General features: G+C 39.4%; 1 protein-coding gene across 2 annotated transcripts in view; it reads right to left on the reverse strand.

The window, feature by feature from the left end:
- The window catches only part of RAPGEF5 (Rap guanine nucleotide exchange factor 5), a 240,850-nt gene that overhangs the window by 83,840 nt on the left and 132,550 nt on the right, over positions 1–24,460 (reverse strand). The window contains exon 9 of one of the 2 annotated variants that reach the window (XM_034963787.3): positions 18,732–18,857. In XM_034963787.3, coding sequence (XP_034819678.1) covers positions 18,732–18,857 — 126 coding nt within the window. Of the gene's footprint in view, positions 1–17,816; positions 17,967–18,731; positions 18,858–24,460 lie in introns of those variants that run through there. The other variant, XM_055115754.2, reaches the window with a different exon arrangement.

Below are 24,460 nucleotides of genomic sequence, written 5' to 3' on the forward strand. Positions count from 1 at the left end.
CCTGGGCTGGAAGGGGTAAGGGGAGGTAAAAAGTAAGTATTGGATCCCTTTGGGAGCTGGAGGCATAAATGAGAAGCTACCAATGAGGAGCTGCAGTCACTGCCAGAACTACAGAAGGAAGCCAGACAGAGGTAGGAGGAATATCATGACCTTTCTCTCCTTCCACCCTCTGATCTCTTGCCGATGCTTCCCACTGGCTGCATCCCATTCAGAGCAGGAGGACAATAAATCCAGGGTGATGCATTCCACAATGTGTGGTGAGGACTCGCTGTCCCAGCACAGTGCAGACGTGAGAATGGAGAAAGGGATGCAAATAGAGACAGCCCAGCATGCTTCACATTTCACAGTTTCCAGAGACGCTTGTGTTAAGTTTTCATTAATTTAGACTACACCATATTGGTCATGTATTTCATCTTCCTGCTGTCCAGAAAACAACTCAAAAATCTAAAAGCTTTAGGGTAGGGTGTGTTAGTATTTTCCTACTTGACCGAATCCAATTTCTACATGCTTTATGGTCTTAACAGTCTTTCTTGTCTAGTGCCTATATCAGTTTACTGTAATTTAGCTTCTACAGCTTGCTTCACACTCTGCACTTCCCATGTGACCTTTGAGAGTGGCCAGTCAATCACACAGGTGTTACTGTTTATCATAAAAGCTTAAATTTTATTAAATATTTTCCAGCAGGCTTCTAGTTCCAATATAAAAGTTCTTGGCTGATGACCAGGTTTGGGAGTGGGATGCAGGGTAGAAGAGGGAGGAGAAATGGCAGGGTCAGTTCCACTCTGATGACAGCTGCATGAGAACAGTGGCTGGTTTGGTTTGGTTTTACATCCAGAACAATGTCTGTTAAATGAATGCATGGCCTGGCAAATGATGGATAAGTGGACAGATACTGTAAATCAGAATGGCTCAAGGTCAAGGACAGAGAGGTCAGCAAAGGCAAAGAGGCAGTGGTTCAGTCTCAGAGGAACTAAGTCCAAGGGGTAGGCTTGGGTAGAAAAGGAAAATTCAAGCCTGAAGTCTGCAGAACGAAAGGACAAAATCTAGTCCACTGTAGCTGGGAACCAAAGCTTAAAGTCAGATCTAGGCTAAGTCTGAGTAATGGGCATAGCACTCTGACAGCAGAAATGGAGCTTGATTCTGACTCCAGGGTCTTTGGAGCCAGTTCTCACCCAGGAAGAGGCCTGTCCTCAAAGAAGGGCTGAGTTCACAGCTGCAGACAAGGCTTCAACCTATACTGAGAGGACATGGGTTACAGGGCTTGCCTTATCTACAGCCAAATCCTGGCAGCCATCCAATAGCTGTTTTGCTGGGAGAATAAAAATATACTCCCCAAATTCCAAAGCATTATCTAAAAAATAAGGGTATTATGCATCTTCCGGGACTTTTAGGCACTAAAAAAGATGATAAAGGCCCAGCACAGTCCCCTGCCACCCCAACTATAGTTCAATCACCAATGACTAGATAAATCTAATTTGTTTAACAATGTACACATCTTACCAAGAACCCTTCCACCAAGCCGCAAGCCAGGGATATCGTCCATTTCTCTCTATTTCATGGGTAATAACCACTTCTGAATAGCATAAAACTTAAACTCAGATGATGGCAGCCCTTCAAAGAACTTACAGCCTGAATCAAATTAAACTGATATCCACCAAAGCAAAGACAGACCTGGTTCAAATCCTAGAGTTGCCACTTTCTAGCTGGGTGGTCTATCTCTCTGAGCATCAGCTTTCTTGCCTGTGAAATGGGATAATCCCTACCTTATAGACCCGGTTGAATACTGGACACAGAGAAAGCCCTCAGTAAATACAGGGCAGAAAAATATACAAACTATATTGTAACTGTATGCCATCCAAGTATACTAACACTGAAGTATTACAAAATTGAATTTGTATCAGGGTCTTGCTATGATTTTGTTTATGTGTATGTGTATATAAATATCATCCAAATTTTAAAAACACACACAAATAACATAAATTTTTTTCCACTGCAATGCAAACCGCTGCCTATGGTGCTGTATGTGCTACTGAGAGGCAGAGGGCATCACAGGAGTTAACTACAGAGCTCACGGAACCTGCAGAAAAGGAGGTTCCAAGCCCCTCTGCCAGAGGACGACTAGGGATGATGAAATTGATCATTTTCATGGGCGTGTGGGGCTGTTTCTTTCTGGTACTCACCTCCCCGCAAATCTCACTCGCCAAGAAGTGTACACCTCTAGAGACCAAAAACTAAAAGAAGGGAGACAAGGAAGTTCAGTTGTCTCTCTGACTGTTACATTTTTAACACAGAATGTCAAGAGATGGCTAATGCTCTATGGGCTCTTGGTCTTTGGTCAGGGTGACTGATGATCTGCAAAGGCACGGTTGCATCCTTCATTGTTGGCATGACTGGAATATACACAGGAGAAAACACAGCAATGACAAACAAGGTGTGATGCCAGCCACGGTCACCTGAAGTGAGCCAGCTGGAATGCCACTGCTTTCTGCTGCTCCTTGTTCCAGATATGGTGGTTATTTCCTTCTGCAGAGACTCGGAGGTACATCCATTTGCCCTGGTTAGAAGGCCCGAGGGAATAGGCGAAGGGTCAGCCAAACTAGGAAACCACTGAGATTTTTTGAGCCACCTACCACCTGCATGCTGTGGACCAGGGCTCCTCAGCAGTGCCTCAGTTCCCTGAAACCAAGCAGCCTGGGTCAACGGGCAACTGAGGCATGGTACAGTGTGCACACATGACCTGACAGAGGCCTATTTGAGATCACGTCGGAAGAAATGAGGATGCAGAAATCTAAATTAGATCCTTAAGCATTTCCTGAAATGTAGAAGAAGAAAGGGAAAAAAATTGCCAGTAACCCGAATCACTGCTTTTCACTAGCAGCCCAAAGGTAGGACAGAAACCTACACTAAATTATGATTAAAGTTTCTACATTCTGGTTGCAGATATATTTGTCCCGTGGGGTTTGAATAATCCATGGCAGCAGTTTTACAGAAGCCTTTACAACTGAATAACAAGAGGATAACATGACTTTTCAGAGCAGCATAAAATAGCTAGCCCTGACTGGTTCCTATGGCTTTGACTTCTCCTCTCAAATTCCTCCCATAGGATCTGAAACTTAGTTGTGTTTGATACCTCCTGACTCAGTGAAGAACTAATTCATAAACTGAAATTATTTGAAAAAGCTAGTTCTTATGTCTGAGCAGACCCAGCAGAAGTATTCTTCAAACTTAAAAAGGAAATAAACTCTAAAAAATTGAAAGGCTTCAAGTCAAAGAACTCTATCACTCTTCCCAAATTTCCTGTGTGTGTGTGTCAATGAGCATCTGCATGTGTGTACGTGAGGAAATGCTTGTGTGTGTGTGCACGCATGCCTGTGGAACTTCCATGAGGGCAAAGTAGCAATCAAAAGGGGGAGTTTCAGTATTTATGCAAGTTATGGAATGAAAAATTTCTAGCTACTGTAGCAGCTGCCAGATCACATGGAATGGGAGTGAGGAGATACAAAGCATCTTAAGTAAACACTCTTGTTTTTTCATGTTTTGTACATTCCTTGGTGTTTTTAGGGAGGCACGCCTTTAGTCTCTGCTGTAGCCATCTCAGAAACTTCATTTCACAGTTTGAAACAAGGTTGGGATAAAGGTAGACAAAGTGGCACTCTTGGTGCATGGAACAGTAACAGGAAGTTGGTATTAAAAATAGGTTAAGAGAATGTAAGATGTAATGAAATATTGCTAAAATGATTTGAGAGGCAAGCAAAACATTAAACAAAAACCCAGAAGGTAAAAAGGAAGAGAGAAGGTTAAAATAAGACAAAGATGAATTTGCTTGCATAGGGGTAGATCTCTCCTGCCTTTTCTTCCAAGGGAGGGAATAGGTGTGGAGAGAAGAGGAGGACAGACTGGAGGAACAAAAAAGGAATTAGTATTTAAGTGAGGAATTAGTATTAAAGTGATAACACATATGAAAAACAAATTCTCTTTTCCTGAATATTAATGTGCACCTGGAGGGCCAAAGAAGGTCAAAATCCTCACGTACAAACCTCCCCAGGTAAGATCTTTGCTCCACAACCTGTGATCCATTAAAGTCTGAACGTCTGCATCCACTCTTTACCAGGGATGGATTCTTCCAAAGACTTTTCTGTATTACAAAGTGACTACCGGTGATGAACCTTCCTGCCTTTTCTGCTTATCATTTCCAGGTTAATTCTCTAAGGTAGAAAACTTCTTATTTAAAACTTTAAATATCCAATGAACTGAAATCCTGAAGCTGGTACAACTTTGGATTTTTACAGATGTGATTTGAAGTACTTGACTGTGGGAAACATTTCAAACCACCCATAATTTCCTTCTCTATCAGCTCCAGTTCCACAAACACTGACTGAAAGCCTAGTGCTCAACACTGGGGATAAAAGTTCAAATAAAACATAGGCGTGCTCTCAAAGAGTAAATTCTTCACGTGACAGACATGTAAGAGACAAAAATCTGCATGTTTTAAAAACAGTAATTTGGAGCTAGGCTGTGGGTAGCAGCTAATGAACCTAGCCAATATCAAGAACTAGGTTACTTTCTTGGTATTTCTAAGGGTTCAAGGCAGTAAGAGCTAGCATTTCCTTCATTGCAGAGATTTGGGAATTCCAGATTTTGATCCTCCTCAGGACATTCTGATCTCAGAAAAACAATTCCAAATATTTAATGACTTGACTTGAAATATCATTTTAATGTCCTGATAACAGACACTTCTAGCTGGATATGCTAGATCAGCCATCTGTCCCGTATCAACACCATTTCACAGAGTAAATTTTGAGAAGTTCTATCCACTGGAGTATTTTTAGAACATAAAAGAACAGAATGATTCTTGGCATTGATAGACATATTCGATCAGAGTGAAAAAAGAGCTACTCAGAACTTCCTGAGTAATCAATTGGTATCCTTTATAAAATGGTGACATTTTCCCAGAAAGAGTTCAACACTCAAAGCATGGATATTGCAGAATTTGGGGGGAAGGGTGTCTTCAAGTTAAGAAAGGTATTTTAAAGCTAGAAGAAATCTTAGACCTCTAATATCTTAATTTATTAGATCAGAAGACTGAAGCTCAGAGAGGTAAAGTGATTTACTAAATCAGCACTCAACATATTAACTTGGGAGGCAGTTTGTTCATCACAGAATTTCAATTCTTCCAGAATAAAATGAATGTCTTTGATGCTAGTAATAAAATAGTAAATTAACTGAAGAAAAAATATGCATGTGATAGTTGATCAAGAAATCTTCCCTTACAAAAATAAATCACAGCTATATTAAAAAATCCAAGTGAGGCCAATCTCAGTGGCTAATGCTTATAGTCCCAGCACTTTAGGAGAGTGAGTTGGGAGGATTTCCAGAGCTAAGGAGTTGGAGACCAGCCTGGGCAACATAGTGAGGCCTTGTCTCTACAAAAACACCAAAAAATTAGCTGGGTGTGGTAGTACATGCCTGTAGTCTCAGCTACTCTGGAGGCTGAGGTGGGAGGATTGTGGCTCCAGTGAGTTGTGATTTTTCCATCACACTCCAGCCTGGGCAACAGAGTGAGACCCATGTCACAAGAAAAAAAAAAAAAAGATCTGAGTGAAAAGTGCAACTCCAAAAGGAATAGAAAAAATAAAATAAAATTTTACTGAATGAGGAAGGGATTTCTCATTTTAAAGACAATTTTAAAAATAAAAAACATTTCCACTCATGTGTATAAAAATAACTAATTAGGAAACAAACTAAGTAGAAAACAAACTGAGGGAAACAATATGCAACAAATATGACAAAATTTTATATCCTTCATATGTAAATAATTTGTCCAAATCAATAAGAAAATTTCAGTGAGAAAAATGAGAAAGGAGAAAAATAAATTACTTACAGAAGAAAGAGAAATAGGTGATATAAGTTGCAAATATTCAACTTCACTAGAGATGTACACTTGAACAAGATAGTATTTTCCTCCCTCTCCCTTGCCCACCATCAACCTGACAAAGATAACATAGTTTCTCCTACTCAAAATTGTAACACTCAATGAAGGTGAAAGCTAGGATGAAGGGATTACAAAACAAGTAATTTCATATATTGCTGATTTAAGTAAAAACTAGCACAAGCTTTATGGAAAGTGGTTGGGTAAAAACATAAAAGATAGTAATGCAGTTTATATTTATAAGTAGTAATTCTGCTACTAGGAATTTATCCTTAAGAATATAAACTTAGGTAAAGATTTTTGGAGAGTTGTGTGTTATAGCTTATAATAGCAAAATTCCCCCAGGGAAGGGTAGCTAAGTAAAGCATGTCATGAAAATATGAGGAAAGCCTCAGAATACAAAGACTGGGGACAGCCAGGGGGTGGGGGGAGGAAATAGTGGTTTATCATTAAATTTTTATTTTCTTCCTTGTAACTTTCTATTATTTCTAAATTCTCTATGAAGGGCATACATTACTTTTACAGTAGTAGAACAACTTTAAACAACAAAAATTCTTTAACAGAAATGTGCTATAAATTCCAGCAAGTTGCTTGCTACTTTACTCTGGACTGTTAAACACCTGTAAACCTCTTCCAGATGAAGCCTGTTTTCAAAAACAAACTCAATCAGTGAAACACGCCAAGGACTATGTATAATATACTAAATTTTTTTTGACAAGTATATTTTGTAGCTAGAAAATGGGGAAGGGAATGAATTGTAAACTCCAATATGCAACCTCCTTTAGATTTGAGATTTATAATCTTTGTCATTTATGATTTGTGTCCTGACCTGGCCATAACCCAGCAAGTAAAAAAGATGATGCTTAATTTAGCAAATGCCTTACAGGAATGTGAGAAAACAATTTTCTGGAAACAAATACCTTATTCAAAGTGCACTCTTTCCTCCCATCTGGAAGCCTTTCCTGGCCCTCTCTTCTGTGTGTTTTTGCCCTTCTTCTTTACTGGGTTTTCCCCTCTGGGTTTTCACATGCTTCTGTCTCATTTCACATGCTTCTGTCTCATTAAATGCTGGTATCTTTGGGGCTCACATCACACCTTGCTCATTTCTGTCTCTGTTCTATTTCATGTGATGTCTTGTTCATAGGTGCTCAACAAATGCTTTTCTCAGTGAATGAAGGTAAGAATAAATTAATCTTAGCCAGATATTTTAAAATTTTGCTCTACTTATAAAAAAAAGGTTGTACTGACATTAAAATTATTTAGGCCATCAACAAAGTTAACTTTATGTATTGTCACTGAATGACTACACTGGTGGCAACAAGCTAAATAGCTATTTGGTTGTCTTCTATCTTCACTAGTATAACTCTTTCTAATCAGCTCTGTGAGTTCAAATGAAGGAATCTGAATTAAGCTGCTGATGGTGGAGAAACTGTCTGATCAGCTCAGCACAGATCATTAGGGATGATCATAAGGGATGCTGGCCTCTGCCTGAAGACCTCAGTGCAATAACCAGTGTGACCAAAATCCCTGTGTCTCTGGCTCATCACACTCAGCTAAGGAATAATTCCCTTCACTGGGTCTTCCACAGGCCTGTGCTGCCCAATTCTTCCTTCTCTATAGGGTTCCCTAGACTGAGATGTCTGCAGCCTACTATCATCAATCACTCAGAAGGAAAAGTCACCATTTTTTGCTTCTCTAGTCTGGATTGAAGCAATCTAAAAACTTGGGTTTGGACCAAAATGAGACCAGCAAGACACTCTTTTGCTACGTTCTTCTCCAAAGATTCTAGGGAAGAACTGGACTAGCCAGATATGGAACGTAAAGTAGAAGTCAGAGCTAAGATGCAAAAATCACAAACCACAAAGGGTGGGGCACCATTATTGGTGCAGCTGCAGATGCTGAAGGTACCTACAGCCACTCTGATCATTATTAATAAGGTTCTTTCCAGGGTGTGGTGAATTTTGTCAGGTCTGTGCACATCTCTATGTGCCAAGATTATGAGTAATACTAAAGGAGAGGAACTTAGATTTACTGACTTGGGATGGAAATGGGATCTACTGACAATTGAGATAAAGGTCAGAGGTGATTGCCAAATTATAATGGCAATGGCATTTAATAGTTCAACAAGTCATGAAAGGCTTCTGTGCACAAACATCTGGCATTCAAGTATGTTCCTGAAAGACAATCAGAATCAAATTGGCTCTCTCTTTTGTTCCAAAGTTTCTTTTCTCAGATTTTAAGGAATAGGCAGAAGTCTGCCTTGTCCAGGCTCAAGATCTTCCTTTTATCCCTTTCTTGGCTTATCCTTTAATCACAATCCTGTAAGTGTAAATCAGTACCAAATTGGGCCGTGTGTGCTCTCATCTCTCCATTTCGTATCCTACAGTTTTTACTTACATATCTTCTAAAATTCTACTCATACATATTATTAGAGAGGACAGTATTATGTGTGTAGCTTCAACTATCCTTCCCCCCCACCATTTTTAGAGTTATACCTGAGTGTTGTTTTAATACTGAGATAATTTTTAGACATGTGCTTCCAGATGGGTGTTTAATGAGAAGAACTGAATGATCCCATTTATTTTTTGCTGGCCAAATTGTTTGTGCCCACTTTCATGAGTCACTAATTTTTGAGGGGCTAACTGCTAATAGGTAGGGGAGTAGTAGTTCTAAAGAAGTGTTGTCTTAGGGCAAGGGTCACGTCAATCAGCCCAGCCTCACTTTAGGGCCCCACAAAATCTAACTTCAGGAACACAAAGAGTTAAAAGCACAAAGCCTGAATTAAGAAGTTCTCTAACAAACTAAAGAATTACACTTTTTGTTAACAAACTATTAACAAAATTGCTTCTGATTACAGAGGCTAAAAGGTATTTACTTTTGCTAGAAGATATTATCAATGGAAATGTTTTAACATTTTCTTGTGACTAATGCACTTCCAAAAGAACTAATGGTCATAGAATATATTTTCCCCTTTTTAGATGAAACTGCTTATAATCCTATTTAGCAGGTGCCAGTTTTAGAAATAAAGTTTTCCTTCCCCAAGCCATCAAGACACATGATATCTAAAGTTCTTTCTAATGCCTATGACTCTCAGAGGAAAACTCCAGACTACTCAGACTGATGGTGAAAAATAATGCATCATCACAAACCCCCAATTTGTAATAACAATAAGTTGACTGAGCAGGGAGAAAGTGATAGCATCCAGCAACCATAAAACTCACTTTGGGATTTTATTATGCATTGTGCCATCTGGGGAATGTTAGAATTCTTTATTCACAGGGGTGTCAACATAAAGCTTGTTCTACTTCTCTAAATCCTAGCCAAGGCAAGATCATGAAAGGTTTTAAGAACTATCTGTAGGAAGTACCACTGTCTCCTCTCTTTGATGGTGGAGGGCAAAAATTTTACCTTGACACATTCCACCCCGACTCCCACCTCTGAGGTCACCCAGATATGCTTTATGACTCATTAAGTTTTTTGAGCCTTCTTGTGACTCCATACCTCCAAGCCACTTTCTGACATCTTAATTGTCTCATTATCACCATTATTCTCTACTATTATGTGTTTCTTGGATCTTGAGGTGCCCCTAATCCTTTACTCTGACTCACTTTGCCTCAGTCGTGCCCAGTCATTCCTGGAACCTGAACAAAGAGGACATTTACAAGGATTTGTTAAAATGGTTGAGCCTTGTTCACTTACTTATGTACAAATGTGCCATAAATGAACATACATGCCACATCTTATTTCTCCATTTTTTTTTAAATGTAGGAGGGAAATGCTGGAAAAAGAGGGGAAAACTGCAAAATTCAAAAACCTATTCCAGTTAAACCTAAGTACTGCAACACTGATCTCTTCAGACCAAAACAATCATCCTTTTTGCTTCAAAAAGAGAGCAGATAATTTTAATACAAAAAATAAAGACAAATTTTTATGTAACAGCAAACAAGAACTTGGTCATGTTATAAGTAAAATACGCATATTTCGCATGATTTATTAGAAAAAATGTACTGTACACTTGCCCACAGTCTGTTATGTTCTGTTATGATATTTTCAGCAATCTTCTATTTTTGCTATCTTAAAACAACATTTAGGACTGCTGGATGCCAGATGGAATTTTTCCTTTCCACCCACTTCCCACTGCAAAAGGAAAAAAAGGTTCTTTGCATCCTACATGGACATCTTTTATAAATTTCTTTTCCTCATCTTTAGCAACCAAAGTATATGAATGACTCAGAAATCACCAAACTTTGGCTGAATCAATATGAGGCAAATATACAGCACAGTAAGTTGTATTTAAAGCGAACATATCTGCCTGCATGGTGTTTATTAACAAAAGATATTCACATTATATGCATGCACAAAATTCATTTCTACAAAAACAGGACTGACTCCAAGCCAACTTGTTAAAGAAAAATGGTGATATAGCAGTATATTTTAGGGAAAAGGTAATAAATTAGAAGTGAACTATCACTGGACATTCTGTCTTCCTGGAACTGAAGTCCCCTGACTTGAGCTGCCCACAGCAAATCCTTTGCATGTATGCTGGTTACTACTTAATGTGAAATCGACAGAGAGGACTGTGAGGAAAATGGGACCAGGAAGCTTTGAAGGAGTGTGACCCATTCTCCTCCTTCAAATCTGTTCCCACATTGCAACGGAGGAATGTTAAAAATTTAAATCTAATCATTTTTCCCTCTTGCTTAAATTCTACACAAAAGCTTCCTATTGCTCTTAGCACACAATGTTTGGATAAACCCACAGGTCCTGCATCCTCCAGCTCCTGCGCCTTCTTCACGGGGCCCTACCTCTCCCATCCACAGTCCACACTTAGGCTCCAGCTGGTTGCTTCTGTTTCTAAAGCTGCTCTCTTCTCCACATCAGGCCCCTTGTGTGTTATCACGTGTTCTTTTTTTTTTTTTTTTTTTTTAGACGGAGTCTCGCACTGTTGCCCAGGCTGGAATGCAGTGGCACAATCTCGGCTCACCACAAGCACCGCCTCCCGGATTCACGCCATTCTCCTGCCTCAGCCTCCCGAGTAGCTGGGACTATAGGCACCCGCCACCATGCCCGGCTAATTTTTTGTATTTTTAGTAGAGACAGAGTTTCACCATGTTAGCCAGGATGGTCTTAATCTCTTGACCTCGTGATCCACCCGCCTCGGCCTCCCAAAGTGCTGGGATTACAGGCGTGAGCCACCACACCCGGCCTCACATGTGTTCTTTCCTCTGCCTGGAACACCCATCCCTCCTCACTTTTCATAGCTCTCCTGACCCTTCAGATTCTGTCTCTCTCTCTCTCTCAGGGAAATGTGCATGACTCCCTAGACTAGCCAAGGTTCCTGTTAAATGCTTCCACAGCACTTGGATGCTGACCACACAGGTAAACTGAATTCAGTCTCTGAGTTTCTCGCAGAACATCAGTTCATGAGGTCAGAGATGTATCAGGGCAGTCCTTCGGGAACCAAGCCACACTGTAAATTGCTGCCTATGTCTCTTTACTTCTTGATATCTCTTCTTTTTATTTTTCCAAACCTTGGCAGTACACAGTTATCATGAACAACTCTCCATCTGTCTGTGCATCCTTTCCCTAAACTTTTTGTCTTAAAACATTCATTATAAACCCAAATAACACTAGCCTGACAAAAGTTTCTAGTGTTGCCTGATCAGACACCAGACTACATGGTAGTAACACTGTTACATTAATGCAGATCAGGCCTTGATGGGGGTAAAGAAGAAAAGAATATAAGGTCACCTGGGGTCTGGAGTGAGATATACCACTGGGGGAGGAGGGTGATGGCAAAACAACAGTGGCAAATAACCTGCTTTTCAATACTTCACTTTAATGATTTTTCAACCATATTGCAGATGATATGGCTATTTTAATTTTACAAGAATAAGAACCTAATAAAGCTAGGAGCAGCATTTGTACAGCAGAGAATAAAAGGACCCTTTGATAACATGAGTTTGATAAATCAAACAAACTGAGCCAGTATCAATGTTCTTGATTGAGCCTTTTAAAATAAACTTGAGCACCGTCAAAAAATAGCATAATGACAAATTCCTCTCTCTTCAAAACCGCTCAAACTAATTTTTTAAAAATGTTAGGACTTGCAGTGGGCTTCTTGTGAAAACCTAAAAATACAGCTAATGAGCAGATGGTTCCACCAGACAGCAGGAGCACACCACTGACTTTCACTGGTAGTTAACTGCTATTTTTCTGGAGGAAAAGCTAGAATTTAAAGAGCACACACAGTGAACCAAACTTGTAAACCTTGTTCCTAAATAAATGAGAAGAGCATGGTTTGCTGCAGTTGTGAAATGTGTTTGCCAGATTTTACTTCCCTCTAAATGTCTTATTTAGAGACTTCATTAAATGCTGTCTTGAACGGTTAACTGTTTTCCATGTATAAATTCTTTCCCCAGCTAGACTGTAAACTTCTTGGAGGCAAGAACTAGCTACTTCTACTTTTTTGTTACTCTGTGGCCATATTATTCCCTATTAAAAATGGACTATAATAACTCACTCCAGGAAGCCTAATTCCAATGAAAAGATACTTTAATACCAATCCAACACAAAGTCAGGATTTTGTTATTAAGAAAAATAACCTGGTTTCAATGAGGTGATTTCTCAGTTTATAATTGGGCAACTTAATGTATTATGAATTGCCTATTATACCCTAGTTGTGACTTTCAATTCTATTACAGTAATGTTAGAAAGTTCTACTTCTCTTTAGTAAGTAGTTTCTTGGTTAAACTAAATTACTGATAAACTTCAAATAATGCTGGGGTTGCTTGAAACTACTCACCTAGATGTACAATTATAAGTTTGAAAACAATGATAAAACCTCTTTTCCTTTTAGTATTTCATATAGAGTAAAAAGAGGATTTTCACCTTATATTTAACTGCTTAAAAAGAGACAAAATGAAATTTGGGAAAAGGTAGAGACCAGCTTTTAATATGTAAACAAGTGTGACAGTAGCCAGAATACTCCAAACCACTTCTCCCCTCGTAATCCTTAAACAAGGAACCTTTGACGTAGGCAGAATTCCAGGATGAGGCTGCAGGAAACAGGGAAAAGGAAATTCCGGTTGAGGCTGAGTGATAGAGACCCTACCCTGGCAGCAGACTGTGCCAAGATGCAGTTTCAGAGTGTGCAAAATCCCCTTCCCACCCATCCATATTTCATGAGTGAATTAGAAAAGGGGAAGGAAGTAGGGTGGGTCCCCAGACTTAACAAAGGAACAGAAGAAAATGGGGTGGGGCAAGGGAGGGATACAGACAGGATCCCTAGGGAAAGTATTGCTGAACAAAGTTTTCACATACATTGTACAGATACTGCTCATTTCTACAGTTGGAAGTCAGGAAGTCAGGTTAGGAGCTATTGTTGGTATTTCTAATCTACAATTTAATACACTACAAAGCATAAACTACATTTCGGGAAAACACAGGTTCAGTTTTCTGGTGAATAGTGCAGCTATATTCCTGGAAATGGGACCCACATCCATCTAGTCATATACTTTGATGTAACTATTTTACTGAAAATAAAATATGAAAAGTTTATAAGCTTTTCAAATCTAAGTTACGACTGGGCAAGCACCTTTTCTTTTTCTGCATCCCCGCCCCCCAACCCCCATCCCTCCCTACGTATTCTTTCTGTCTCTGTCCTCCAGAGCTGCCCTCTGAGTGCATGCCCTCTTTCGAAGGACTGCTGTGGTTCCGGTTACCTTGGCTTCTGGGCCACCTATCAGTCCTCACTCCAGTGATGAAGGCTGAAGGAAGACACCCTCCAGAGGCAATCAGACTTGAATTCACTCTGGACCCAAGTCTGCTTAATCACTCTTCAGCTCCCTCACTATTCAGTCACTGTTCAGTCAGATTGAAATAATATAATTTATCTCATGAAGGCCCTGCCTCAACCATCTTCCTTAGGAAAAGTTAGAACCCCACCTAACAATCTGTCAGTGAGATAAATACTAACATCTCAGCTACCTGAAGCAAACTGCAGGCAAACAAATGCTCAGTCGTTCCTCATTATTTCTAGAATGAAGTAAAACTTCTCAGCCCTCAAAATCCTCCACAGTCTGGTCCCAATCTCATTTCTCATGAAATCTTCCTTCTCCTGCCTCCCCTCCCACACCCCCAACTCTTGGTATTCTGGAAACATGAAATCGTTTCAGAGTTCCAAAAAACATCTAATATTTTGGTATCTCTGTAAATTTTCTAATGCTATTCTTCCCACTAGGAATACTCTTCTTCAATGTGGATTCTTTAAATCCAACCCAAAACCTAATTTAAGGTCCAGGTCAAACTACTTCTGCCCTATGAAAGAATCCTGCTTTCTCAGGTGTAAATTTTTCTTCAAACTCCTATGTATCTCTCTTGGGATTCTCTTCACTGCTTCCTTGTATCTCAGTTAGTTGTGTTGATATCTTTCCTCCACAACTAGACTATACTTCTTGAGGGCAGGAGCCACATAGTTGGGAGCCACCACAGTTAGCCTGGCTCCTCTATGACATCAGCTTAAACAAAAGTTAGCAAATGAATGGATGACAGAGAGTATTCTAGAATAGAAGTATAGTAACACCAACTCAGATTACAGAGATCAGGAGAGCCACCCTAAAATCCCAGTTAATTCTGAGGAAGGCACACATATTGCAGCAAATGCCAAAGCTCTGGCCAAATATGTCGGTTTATTTGAGAGCTACCAGAGATTCTCTCTGTTTAAGGTATTTTCAAAGGGTTCTGGAAAGAAAAGTTTGTGTAGTCCCCATAGTGTTTGCCAGAACCCCACCTAACAATCTGTCAGTGAGATAAATACTAACATCTCAGCTACCTGAAGCAAACTGCAGGCAAACAAAGCAAGGGAAATTGCTTACGTAGCTTTTTGGCAAAGGTGGTAAGAAACAGAACATTCTTATGTCTGCCACTATACCAAAGAATCCTTACAAATTGCTTAATATAAAATAGCATGCACATCCCCCATTGCTAGTCACTGAATTCTGTCAATTTTACTGTGTAAATGACTTTCCACATTTACTCCCTCCTCAGTTCTTATGGTCATTGCCCCAGTTCAGGCTGGCACCTCTCACTTGACTCACTATGGTAGCTTTCTAAAGGTTCTTTCCAACATTTCCCTCTTCTTCACTCAATTCTTCCTCTAAAGCAATGCCAGAGAGATCTTACAAAGGCCACATCTGATTATGCCACTTCCCTTCTTTGATGGCTTTCCTTTGACCAAAAGGCAAGTTTAAGCTCCTTAGGGTAGCTGGTAGACTTTTTTAGCTTACCAGTCTTTCATAATGGAATTTCAGGCTGACTCCCAGCCCACCCCTCTCCATTCCCTAGGAATCACCAGGACTGCAGTCATGTGTCTTCCCATGGGTCCCTGTGCCTGAAATGCTGTCTCCTGCCTTCTTCTATGACCATTAGTCATTCTTCAGGGTCAAGCTCAAAGGTCCCCATCTGATAACACACGTCCCTTGCTCTGTTGGCACAGTCACAGAATTAAGGCTAGGAAATACAATGCCTACATCAGAGATAATTTCTTTAAAGAACCAACAACTCAATGTTAACTCTACTATCATAATGTTTAGAAGACACAGCCCATTTCTTTCCCCTTCTGAAAGTCCTCCCATAATAATTTTCAACACATAGGAATGAGTGCTTGCTCATTGTGCCTACAGCTAGTTAATAGAAAATAGAAAAATGGAGTGCTTCCTGAGAAGCTTGCGATAATTATACATTTAACTTCTTAAATTTCAGAAACACCTTGGCAAAAGCATAGAGTGAAGCATTTCTCTAATGGCATGCATTTATAATCACAGCATTTAGCAGTTAAGAAAATATTAGAAATGCCTACTGAGAAAGCTGTAATCCCCTTCAATTTGTAACAAGATGTACCAGCAACAAAGGCTTTATTCTATCAAATTTATGTCTTTGCCTGTGCAGTAGTGCTACAAATTAGCTCTCTCTTTGGCATCTATGTGGCATTCTAGAACTGGAAAGTAATGAACGTTAGTCAAAAGAATGACTCAATAGGCAACTTGGATTCTAACTCAAATGTTATCACTGTCGACTTAACTAGCTTTGGCCCAGGAATGGTGGATGAAGTCGATGAAGCATTTTAAAATCATAAAAGAAAGGAAATCTGTATGTAACTTCAGGGTTTGGTCATTATTGTTATAACAAGAAGAGGAAACTGCAGACCTAGGTTTACGTTAAGTAAACTGCAGTTTCCTCTGTCCATGCTGTGTGTCGGAACTGAGTTTCTATGAAGAGCAGATGACTGCTACTGTAAAGAAAGCGAGGACAGGAAAAATGAAAACGCTGCACCACCTTCATGAACACTGTGAACTTAAGGGGTAAGCAAAGGTATAGGCACATCAAATGCCCAAGACATAAAAGATTGACGTGAATTAGCAGGTGGTTTTTATTCCTAATAAATTACTGCAAAAACTATAACCATCTAGTACCAAATAATTCATTTAGTGGAGGACTACATCAATATCAGCCTTGAGAGTTGAGAGATTCCACTGGTGTCATCCTGCAGAAGGGAGATGACAGAATGGCTTTGTTTATATTTATCACTAGAAGGAAAGATCCCTAATATTCCTTTCCTTATTTTAAGCTTCACAGGAAAGTCTACATAGAAAAAGTCATAATTCCAATGTTTATTTACACACCATCTTTCCTCTCAGAAACAAAAACGTTTCAGAGCTGTTAATGCACCCATCATATGACAGTCACGCAAGAAGTAAAAAATGTTAGTGTTCTGTTTTACAAGTGAAATGAAGGTTTAAAGGTGACAGAGCAGATAACCAGAGCAAAGCTGCAAATCTTCAATCACTAAATTTCTGCCTCATGTTAAAAGCCTTTACAATTATCAGCCCCAAGTGTAGATTTCTTTTTTTTAAAATTATACTTTAAGTTTTAGGGTACATGTGCACAATGTGCAGGTTTGTTACATATATATACATGTGCCATGTTGGTGTGCTGCACCCATTAACTCGTCATTTAACATTAGGTATATCTCCTAATGCTATCCCTCCCCCCTCCTCTCACCCAATGAGAACACAAGGACACAGGAAGTGTAGATTTCTATAGTTACAGATTTGAAGAGTATTATAATCTCATTGGCCGTGACTACTTATAATATTCTGGACTGAACTAAATATACAACAAAGACAACACAGAGGTATCTTTTTAATAAGTGCAAAGTTGTTTTGTCATAAGCCTTAATCATAAGCCTAAAGCTTATGATCTCTAACTTTGGTGAAGTGGTACCCTACTGTTCTACTGTTTGATTTTTGAAAGATCTTACCATACCTGAAGTTGTTACTGTTTTACTGCACCTAATTTGCAATCAGTTGTAAGATGCAGCATTCATTTTAAGAACCGTAAGGAAAGAAAAATGCTCACAATTAAACTATGACATGTTTTCATATCATCAATTGTTAAGACTATTGTGGGGGAAATGTGCATCTTGAAATCAATAAAATATGGCATATGAAAACTGTTGCTCATCTAATTAAAATGAATCAAAAGGAAATTTTTTGAAAAATTTAAGCCGCACACTAGGATACTCAAATATCCTAAGGACACAGCAGAGGTTAGGAGTCAGTCTATGATATAGTCAAACTTCAGGGTGCTTTTAACAACTTGAACAAGGTGCTAAAGTTTTCAATAGTTCCAAGCAAAGCGAAGGTTGCCTGAGACCTACATCCACACTTAAAGTCAATAGTCGCCTCTGAAATAGTTCAATCACAACGCTTTGAAACTGCCTAATTATTCTCTTTCTTGAGACACCAACTGTTACAATTCGATGTCTCACTGTTAGAGAAGTGCTATGTTATTAAACTAAGCAGCCAGCCAGACTTGAGCATCTTACCTCCTCTCCTTCTCAGTAAAACCCTGCCATTTGTATTAATAGACTTGGAGCAGAAAAAGCATGAAGCAATGTTTTCCCCCTTGGAAAGGGTTGAAAACAAAATCTCAAGGAAAAATTAAAGTCAGAGAAAGACACATGTATAAGCGCAGAGGAATTTTCCCCTTCATGAGCAATCCTGGATAGTGCAGCACTGAGAGTGAAGTCTCATAACCAACAACAACCAAGTCAACAGATAACAATGTGTGGCACAAGAAAGTGGTCCCATTGTCTTCCCAGCATGACGGCAGCACTCTCAGTTCTAAGGCTCAATCTGAATAACTGCTTTCAGGAGGACCAAGCGGAACGTCCCTTTCCTCCAGCTTTAACTATATTCAAACAATATAACTCTTGTTGGAACACAAGCCTTCATAAGATACTGGGAAAACTCCCTTCTGACCCTCCCACTTGGTGAGAGCATCTCTAATCTCTTTTTGTGTTTTCATCTATTTCTAGTGACTTAGGACACATTCATTTGGCAACTAGATCCACCTCTGTACTAAACATAAAAATATGTTGAAATGTTTTTTCAAAATTCATGTTCTACAAACTATATGATAAGGCAAAACTTCCAAAATCAAACTTGAAAGCCACCCAAGCAGGATCATAAATAGATAAGGATTCATATTTGCTTAAATGTATTCTCATATTTCTACATAATTTACTTTTGAGAAGAGTCTCTTATAAATCCAGTGTCATAAGCCACTTGCTTAGAGCTATGAGCAGCTGTCATTTTTACTAAGGAGGATGCTCTTGGGGGGAAAAAACCCCCCAAACCTAAAGAATTTAAAATAAAATAGTCTTTCGTTCAAATATGCAATCAGGCAAAAACATTTTCCACCCCTTCAAACCTGCATCCCCAAGAGGCAAAAGGCTTACGTGTTCAGACTTCTCCTGTTCTTTTTTGTCCGTCTGCAAAAACTGATAGTTTTCTTTTGCCAGCTTCTGGACTAGTTCAATTCGTCCGATTTCATCTCTTTCCTGGAGCTTGCACATCACCCCTGCCTTAAGAGTTGGAGAAAAAGCGAAGATATACTTAAAACCACAGTCCCAGGACATGACACCACCACAAAGTTCACCTTATAATAAGCTCATCTTTTCCACTGCCTGGATTAAATCATGGTCTTGGTAAAATACTTTGCCTTTCAAAAATTGAAGTTACATTATTATAATCTAAGAGCACCATGCCAAAAGACTTAAAGTTGAGTCTGCGTATCACTCTACTTTAAGAGGGTGAAGGACAGAGCAAACTAAATCATTTGCTACTAAGTGTGCGCCTGATAGGCTCCTGTTTGTTTGTTCCTGACAGCCTGTTTCCTGTTACATAAGCAGAGCCTAGCAAGAGGTTAAAAACTCATGGGAAAGTTAGCCAGGAACCACACTGGTGAAAGGGTGAACTGATACAGAGCCCTAAAAATAACAATATGCAACACCCCAATTCTTTAGCTCCACAACAAATTATTCCGTATATAAATAAACCCTTAACAAGAAGATCACAAGATAATTTTTTTCACAATTGGAAAGTTACCATGGGGCATTAGTAAAATACCACTAATAGTGCATAAAAGATGGTGAAATATTTTGCTAAAAATAAGACACTGGAAAAAGAAAGCTCGAAATTTCATTCATTGGGGTTTGGAAATGATCCATAAAGCATCATATTTTACATTAGGTCAAAGTGCCTAAATAATAATAGGAGGAGGAAGGTGAATCTAAGACTTTGAAATAGGAAAAAAAAAAAAAAGTTCATTCTAACACACTAATTATGAAGTGTTTCTGCTCAAATTCTTTCCAAAATGGTTCATACTGACATACCAAGACATGATCTAATAAAGAAATCCAAAGTTATACTTGGCAGGAGCAGTCAAAACTATGGAATCCGTTTTCCTCAACATAACCTACAGGATTTGAATATACTCCATAACATGACCAAATACAGCAAAGGGGCCGGCAAAGAATCCAAACTTCATGATCTTAACGGTTTGTGCTAAAGATACCCATGTTGTTGAGTGGGCAGCAGAGAAATGGAACTATCCATGCAAAGCAATGACTAAATCTTTGTTTCCAGGGGCAGTGGTATCTCTTTATCTAGCAGTTTGTCGAACTAGGAAGGAAATAAAAAATTTCTGACGTGGCCCACATCACAGACTCCTAGAGGACAGCAAGTGGAATTCCTCCACCAAAGTCAGAGATTTTTACAACATCCCTCACAAGTGGCTTTTCAGTTCCTTTCTAAAGTTTCCTTGGACAGGGACCTAAGTTGATCTTAAGACAGTCTGTACTCTGTTGGATAGCCAGGATTGTTGGAAAGTCCCTTATTCTTATCACACTAGACAAAACTGAAACCATTTAACTTCAATCTGTGAGGACTAGTTTTGCCTTTTAAAGCAATGGAAACTAGGCCTATTCTTTATCCAATGTGACAATCTTTCAAATATTTAAATACAAACATTTATTATATTCTCATTTTAATATTCTCCAGATATATATCTGATATGGTTTTGCAGTGTCGCCACCCAAATCTCATCTCGAATTGTAGTTCCCATAATCCCCACCTGTTGTGGGAGGAACCAGGTAGAGGTAATTTAATCATAGGGGCAGGATTTTCCAGTGCTGTTCTCGTAGTATTGAATAAGTCTCATGAGATCTGATGGTTTCATAAAGGGGAGCTCCCCTGCACAAGCTCTCTTGCCTGCCGCCATGTAAGACATGCCTTTGCTCTTCCTTCGCCTTTTGCCATGATTGAAAGGCCTCTCCAGCCATGCTGAACTGTGAGTCAATTAAACCTCTTTCCTTTATAAATTACCCAATCTCAGGTATGTCTTTATTAGCAGCATGAGAGCAGACTAATACAATATCCCTAGTTCCCTAAATTATTTTATTCATTCATTCACTCAACAGAGTAAAGGATTTATTTGAGCAAGAACCTACTATAAGTTCTGAGAATATGGTAGTGAACATAAAAAAAAACAAAGTTCTGGCCAGGTGTGGTGGCTCATGCCTGTGATCCCAGCACTTTGGGAGGCTGAGGAGGGTGGATCACCTGAGGTCAGGAGTTTGAGACCAGCCTGGCCAACATGGTGAAACCCCGTCTCTACTAAAAATACAAAAAATTAGCCGGGTGTGGTGGTGTGCACTGTAATCCCAGCTACTCAGAGGGCTGAGGCAGGAGAATTGCTTGAACCCAGAGGTGGAGGTTGCAGTGAGCTGAGATCACGCCAGTGCACTGGACGACAGAGCGAGAGTCCGTCTCAAAACAAAAACAAAAACAAAGTTCCTTACGTCCTAGAGCATACATTCATAGTGTAACATACCAATAGGAAATATCGAGTGGTAATATATGACAGAAAAAACAATGAAGCAGGGTAAGGGGACAGATAAATAACTGAAGGCATTATTAAGATAAAAATGTCAAGGAAGCGTTTTCTAGTAAAATGACATCTGAATGGTGACCTAAAGGAAATGAGGAAGAGGTGATGTGGATATCCAGAAGGAAGTGTGTTTCGGGCAGAGGAACAGCAAGTACAAGGGCCCTAATGCTCAAGTGTGTTTGGCATGCTCAAGGATAAGCAGAGAGAGCAGCAGGGCTAGAAAAGAGCTGTAGGGAGTAGACTGCTGGCACTGGTTGAGAGGTAATGCAGGAGCCCAACACACAATTTCCTTATAGGCTGTATAAGGAGTTTGGATTCTCTTTCTGAATAAGACAGAAATCCTTTGGAAGGTTTTGAACAGAGAATTAGCAAAATATGATTGACATTTTAGCAGGATCATTGTATGTCCTGGGTTGGACTGGGGGAAGTAGTTGATGCTAGAAGACCAGTTAGGAGCCTGGTTTTCACATAAGACATGGCTTGGAACTTGTGCTAGTGGTGAAGATGGTACATGTGGTTCTAACCACTGGATATATTTCAAAGGTAGAGGCAGCAGATTTTGCTGTTTGGGAGTCTCCAAAATATTTGGTCTGAGTAATTGAAAGGATGGAGTTGTCATGGGGGAGGCAGGGGTTGATCTGGGAAGGAAAATGGCTATTGACATCCAAGTGGAGTTGCTGAGTTGGAAGTCTGGAGGTTCAGGGGAAGTCCAGGCTGAAGATATGAATTCCAGAGTCATCAGAATACAGATGGTATTCCTCTGGTTTTACCAATGGAATGGTGTAAATCCAGGAATTGAGTCTAGTGTTTCGATACTGGGAAGATGAGGAGTAATCAATCAGAAAAGGAATCTGAGGAGGAGTGGCTCCAAGAAGAGAATCTGGAGAGTAGTGAAGCTGCTTCAAGGAGGAAGAAGTGAAAAACTCTATCAAATGTTGCTGAAATATCAAACAAGATGGGCTCAAAATAACTGACACTGAATTTGACAAAAGTAATTGGTAACTTTGAGTGGAGAAATTTCTGTTTGAACTGATAGGGACAAAAGCTTTATTAACATGAGTTCAACAGTAAATAGGACACAATTCTTCCAAAGAGGTTTGTGACAAGAAATGAGGCACTAGCTGAAGAGTGTCCTTGAAGAGAGTTTCGCTTGCTTATTTGCTTTAACATGAGGGCTATTCCAGGATGTTTACCTTTATTAGAATTCCAGTAGACAGCAAAATTTGATGATGCAGGAGGGAGAAGGGGGCATTTTCAAGAGTAATGTTCTTGAGTAGGAAAGAGAAGATAAAGATCTACTCTCAGGAAGAAATATGAATCTAAATATTTCATCCAGTGAAACAGGAGAGACAGTGAAATACAGGGGTAAATATGCAGGTACGTTGGCATATTTGGTGGTAGGGACATGCAGAAATTCCTTTCTGAAGGCTTCTATTTCCCAGAAAAATAAGAAGCGAGTTATGATCTGAAAATAAGAAATTGTGGGGAGATGCTGCTGGAGGCATAAGAAAAGAAGCCATGTTAATAGTCACTTAGGTTACAAGGACTGGCAAACTATTTTGTAAAGGGCCAGACAATAAATATTCTAGGCTTTGTAGGTCATGGGGTCTCTGTTGCAACTGCCCAATTCTGCAAGAGATAATACGTAAATGAATGAACACAGCTACATTCCAATGACATTTTATTTATAAAAACAAACAGTAGGCTGTGGTTTGTCAACTCATGGCCTAAGAGAAGGGGAAACTGGGCAAGGGAAGTAGAATAAAGATTGCCAAGCACTACTAAAGGCCCACTTGATTTTTATTTTTAGATCCTTTTATGCTCCTAGCCATCCTCCTTAGGGCATATTTCTGTTTGTCAGGATTTTAATGTAGTCCATAATCTGAGACAATGGTAAATATATGGGCCTATCATTAAGATGCTCTTTTAATCTACACTAAGAAGGGTAAAAAAGTTTCAATGGTGTTATAAAATAACCACGAAGGCAGGGAAACTAGGGCAATTTCTACTTACAAATAAACATTACTTAAATGCTTTGACACTTAAATACATTTCTATTATCTAGACAATTCATGTACGTCAACCAGCGAGGATTTCTTCTCTCTCTTTCCATGTCATCTGCACAGTGTTTAATACACTGTCCTGGCGGTGGAGGGAGGATGCTAATGACCCTCCAAAATGCCAACCTGGAAACCTGTTCTGTGGTTTAATCAGTGGTGTGATGGATTTAGCCCCGATCTTGCTCTGCTCCCCAGTATGGCCCTCCCATACAAAAGACAGCATGTGGGGAATGGAGGCCCAGACAGTGGTGGGACACAGATGAGAGTACTGGAAAGCCATAACTAACCCGTCACCATGGGGAGCCTGTTCCCTCCTTTCACCAGCACTGGCTCCAAAGCAACTCAGCTAAGCTCCCACAGACTCGATTTGGAGACAGTCTGTCCTTCTATCTGTAGGTCCCAAGTACAGTGTTTTGGTTTTCTTTTTTTTTTTTAATCAGCTGATTACAGCATCATCAATAAACGGCCGAAATTAAATAGAGGAAATTTAAGGTCTTCACTATTTTTTGGATTTCTGTGTGAACATGATTTTTCAAGGAACTCTAAGCATTTTTCACATATTATTAGAATCCTAAATATAAGCTTTTCTCTCAGCCAAGTGCAGTGGCACACGCTTATAATCCCTGTGTTTTGGGAGGCCAAAGCAGGAGGATTGCTTGAGCCCGGGAGTTAGAGGCTGCAGTGAGCTATGATCACACCAATGCACTCCAGCCTGGGCAAAAGAGTGAGACTCTGTTTCTCTCTAAAAATAATAATAAATAAATATGTAAATAAAATGAACTTCCCTTTCAGGAGGAAACATTTTCATTACAACCAGATACTTGGGCCCACGAAGCAAATATGTATTTTAAAGGCAAAATACTCTTACTTTTTAAAATGGGCTTCAGGCTAACTTATTTCTTTAATTCTACATCTTATAATTAAGGAGAAAATATTGTGTTTTGATTTTCTGGTTTCCAAATAACTTCTAGATGCATTTTCACAAGGTAATCAATTATATAGCATTCCTTATATTACAACTATCAAAAAAGATTTTCAAGGAGGTTATGAATGCTTCTTCATTCACTGGGAGACTTTAAACCCATATATCCTAGATGATTTATAAGGCAGTGCTATGCGGAAGCATCATGCCAAACTAGATGTTCCTCAGGGTCCCTTTCAGAGCTCCATAATTTAG

The sequence above is a fragment of the Pan paniscus genome, chromosome 6 (genome assembly GCF_029289425.2).
Source record: "Pan paniscus chromosome 6, NHGRI_mPanPan1-v2.0_pri, whole genome shotgun sequence".
Taxonomy (NCBI): Eukaryota; Metazoa; Chordata; class Mammalia; order Primates; family Hominidae; genus Pan; species Pan paniscus.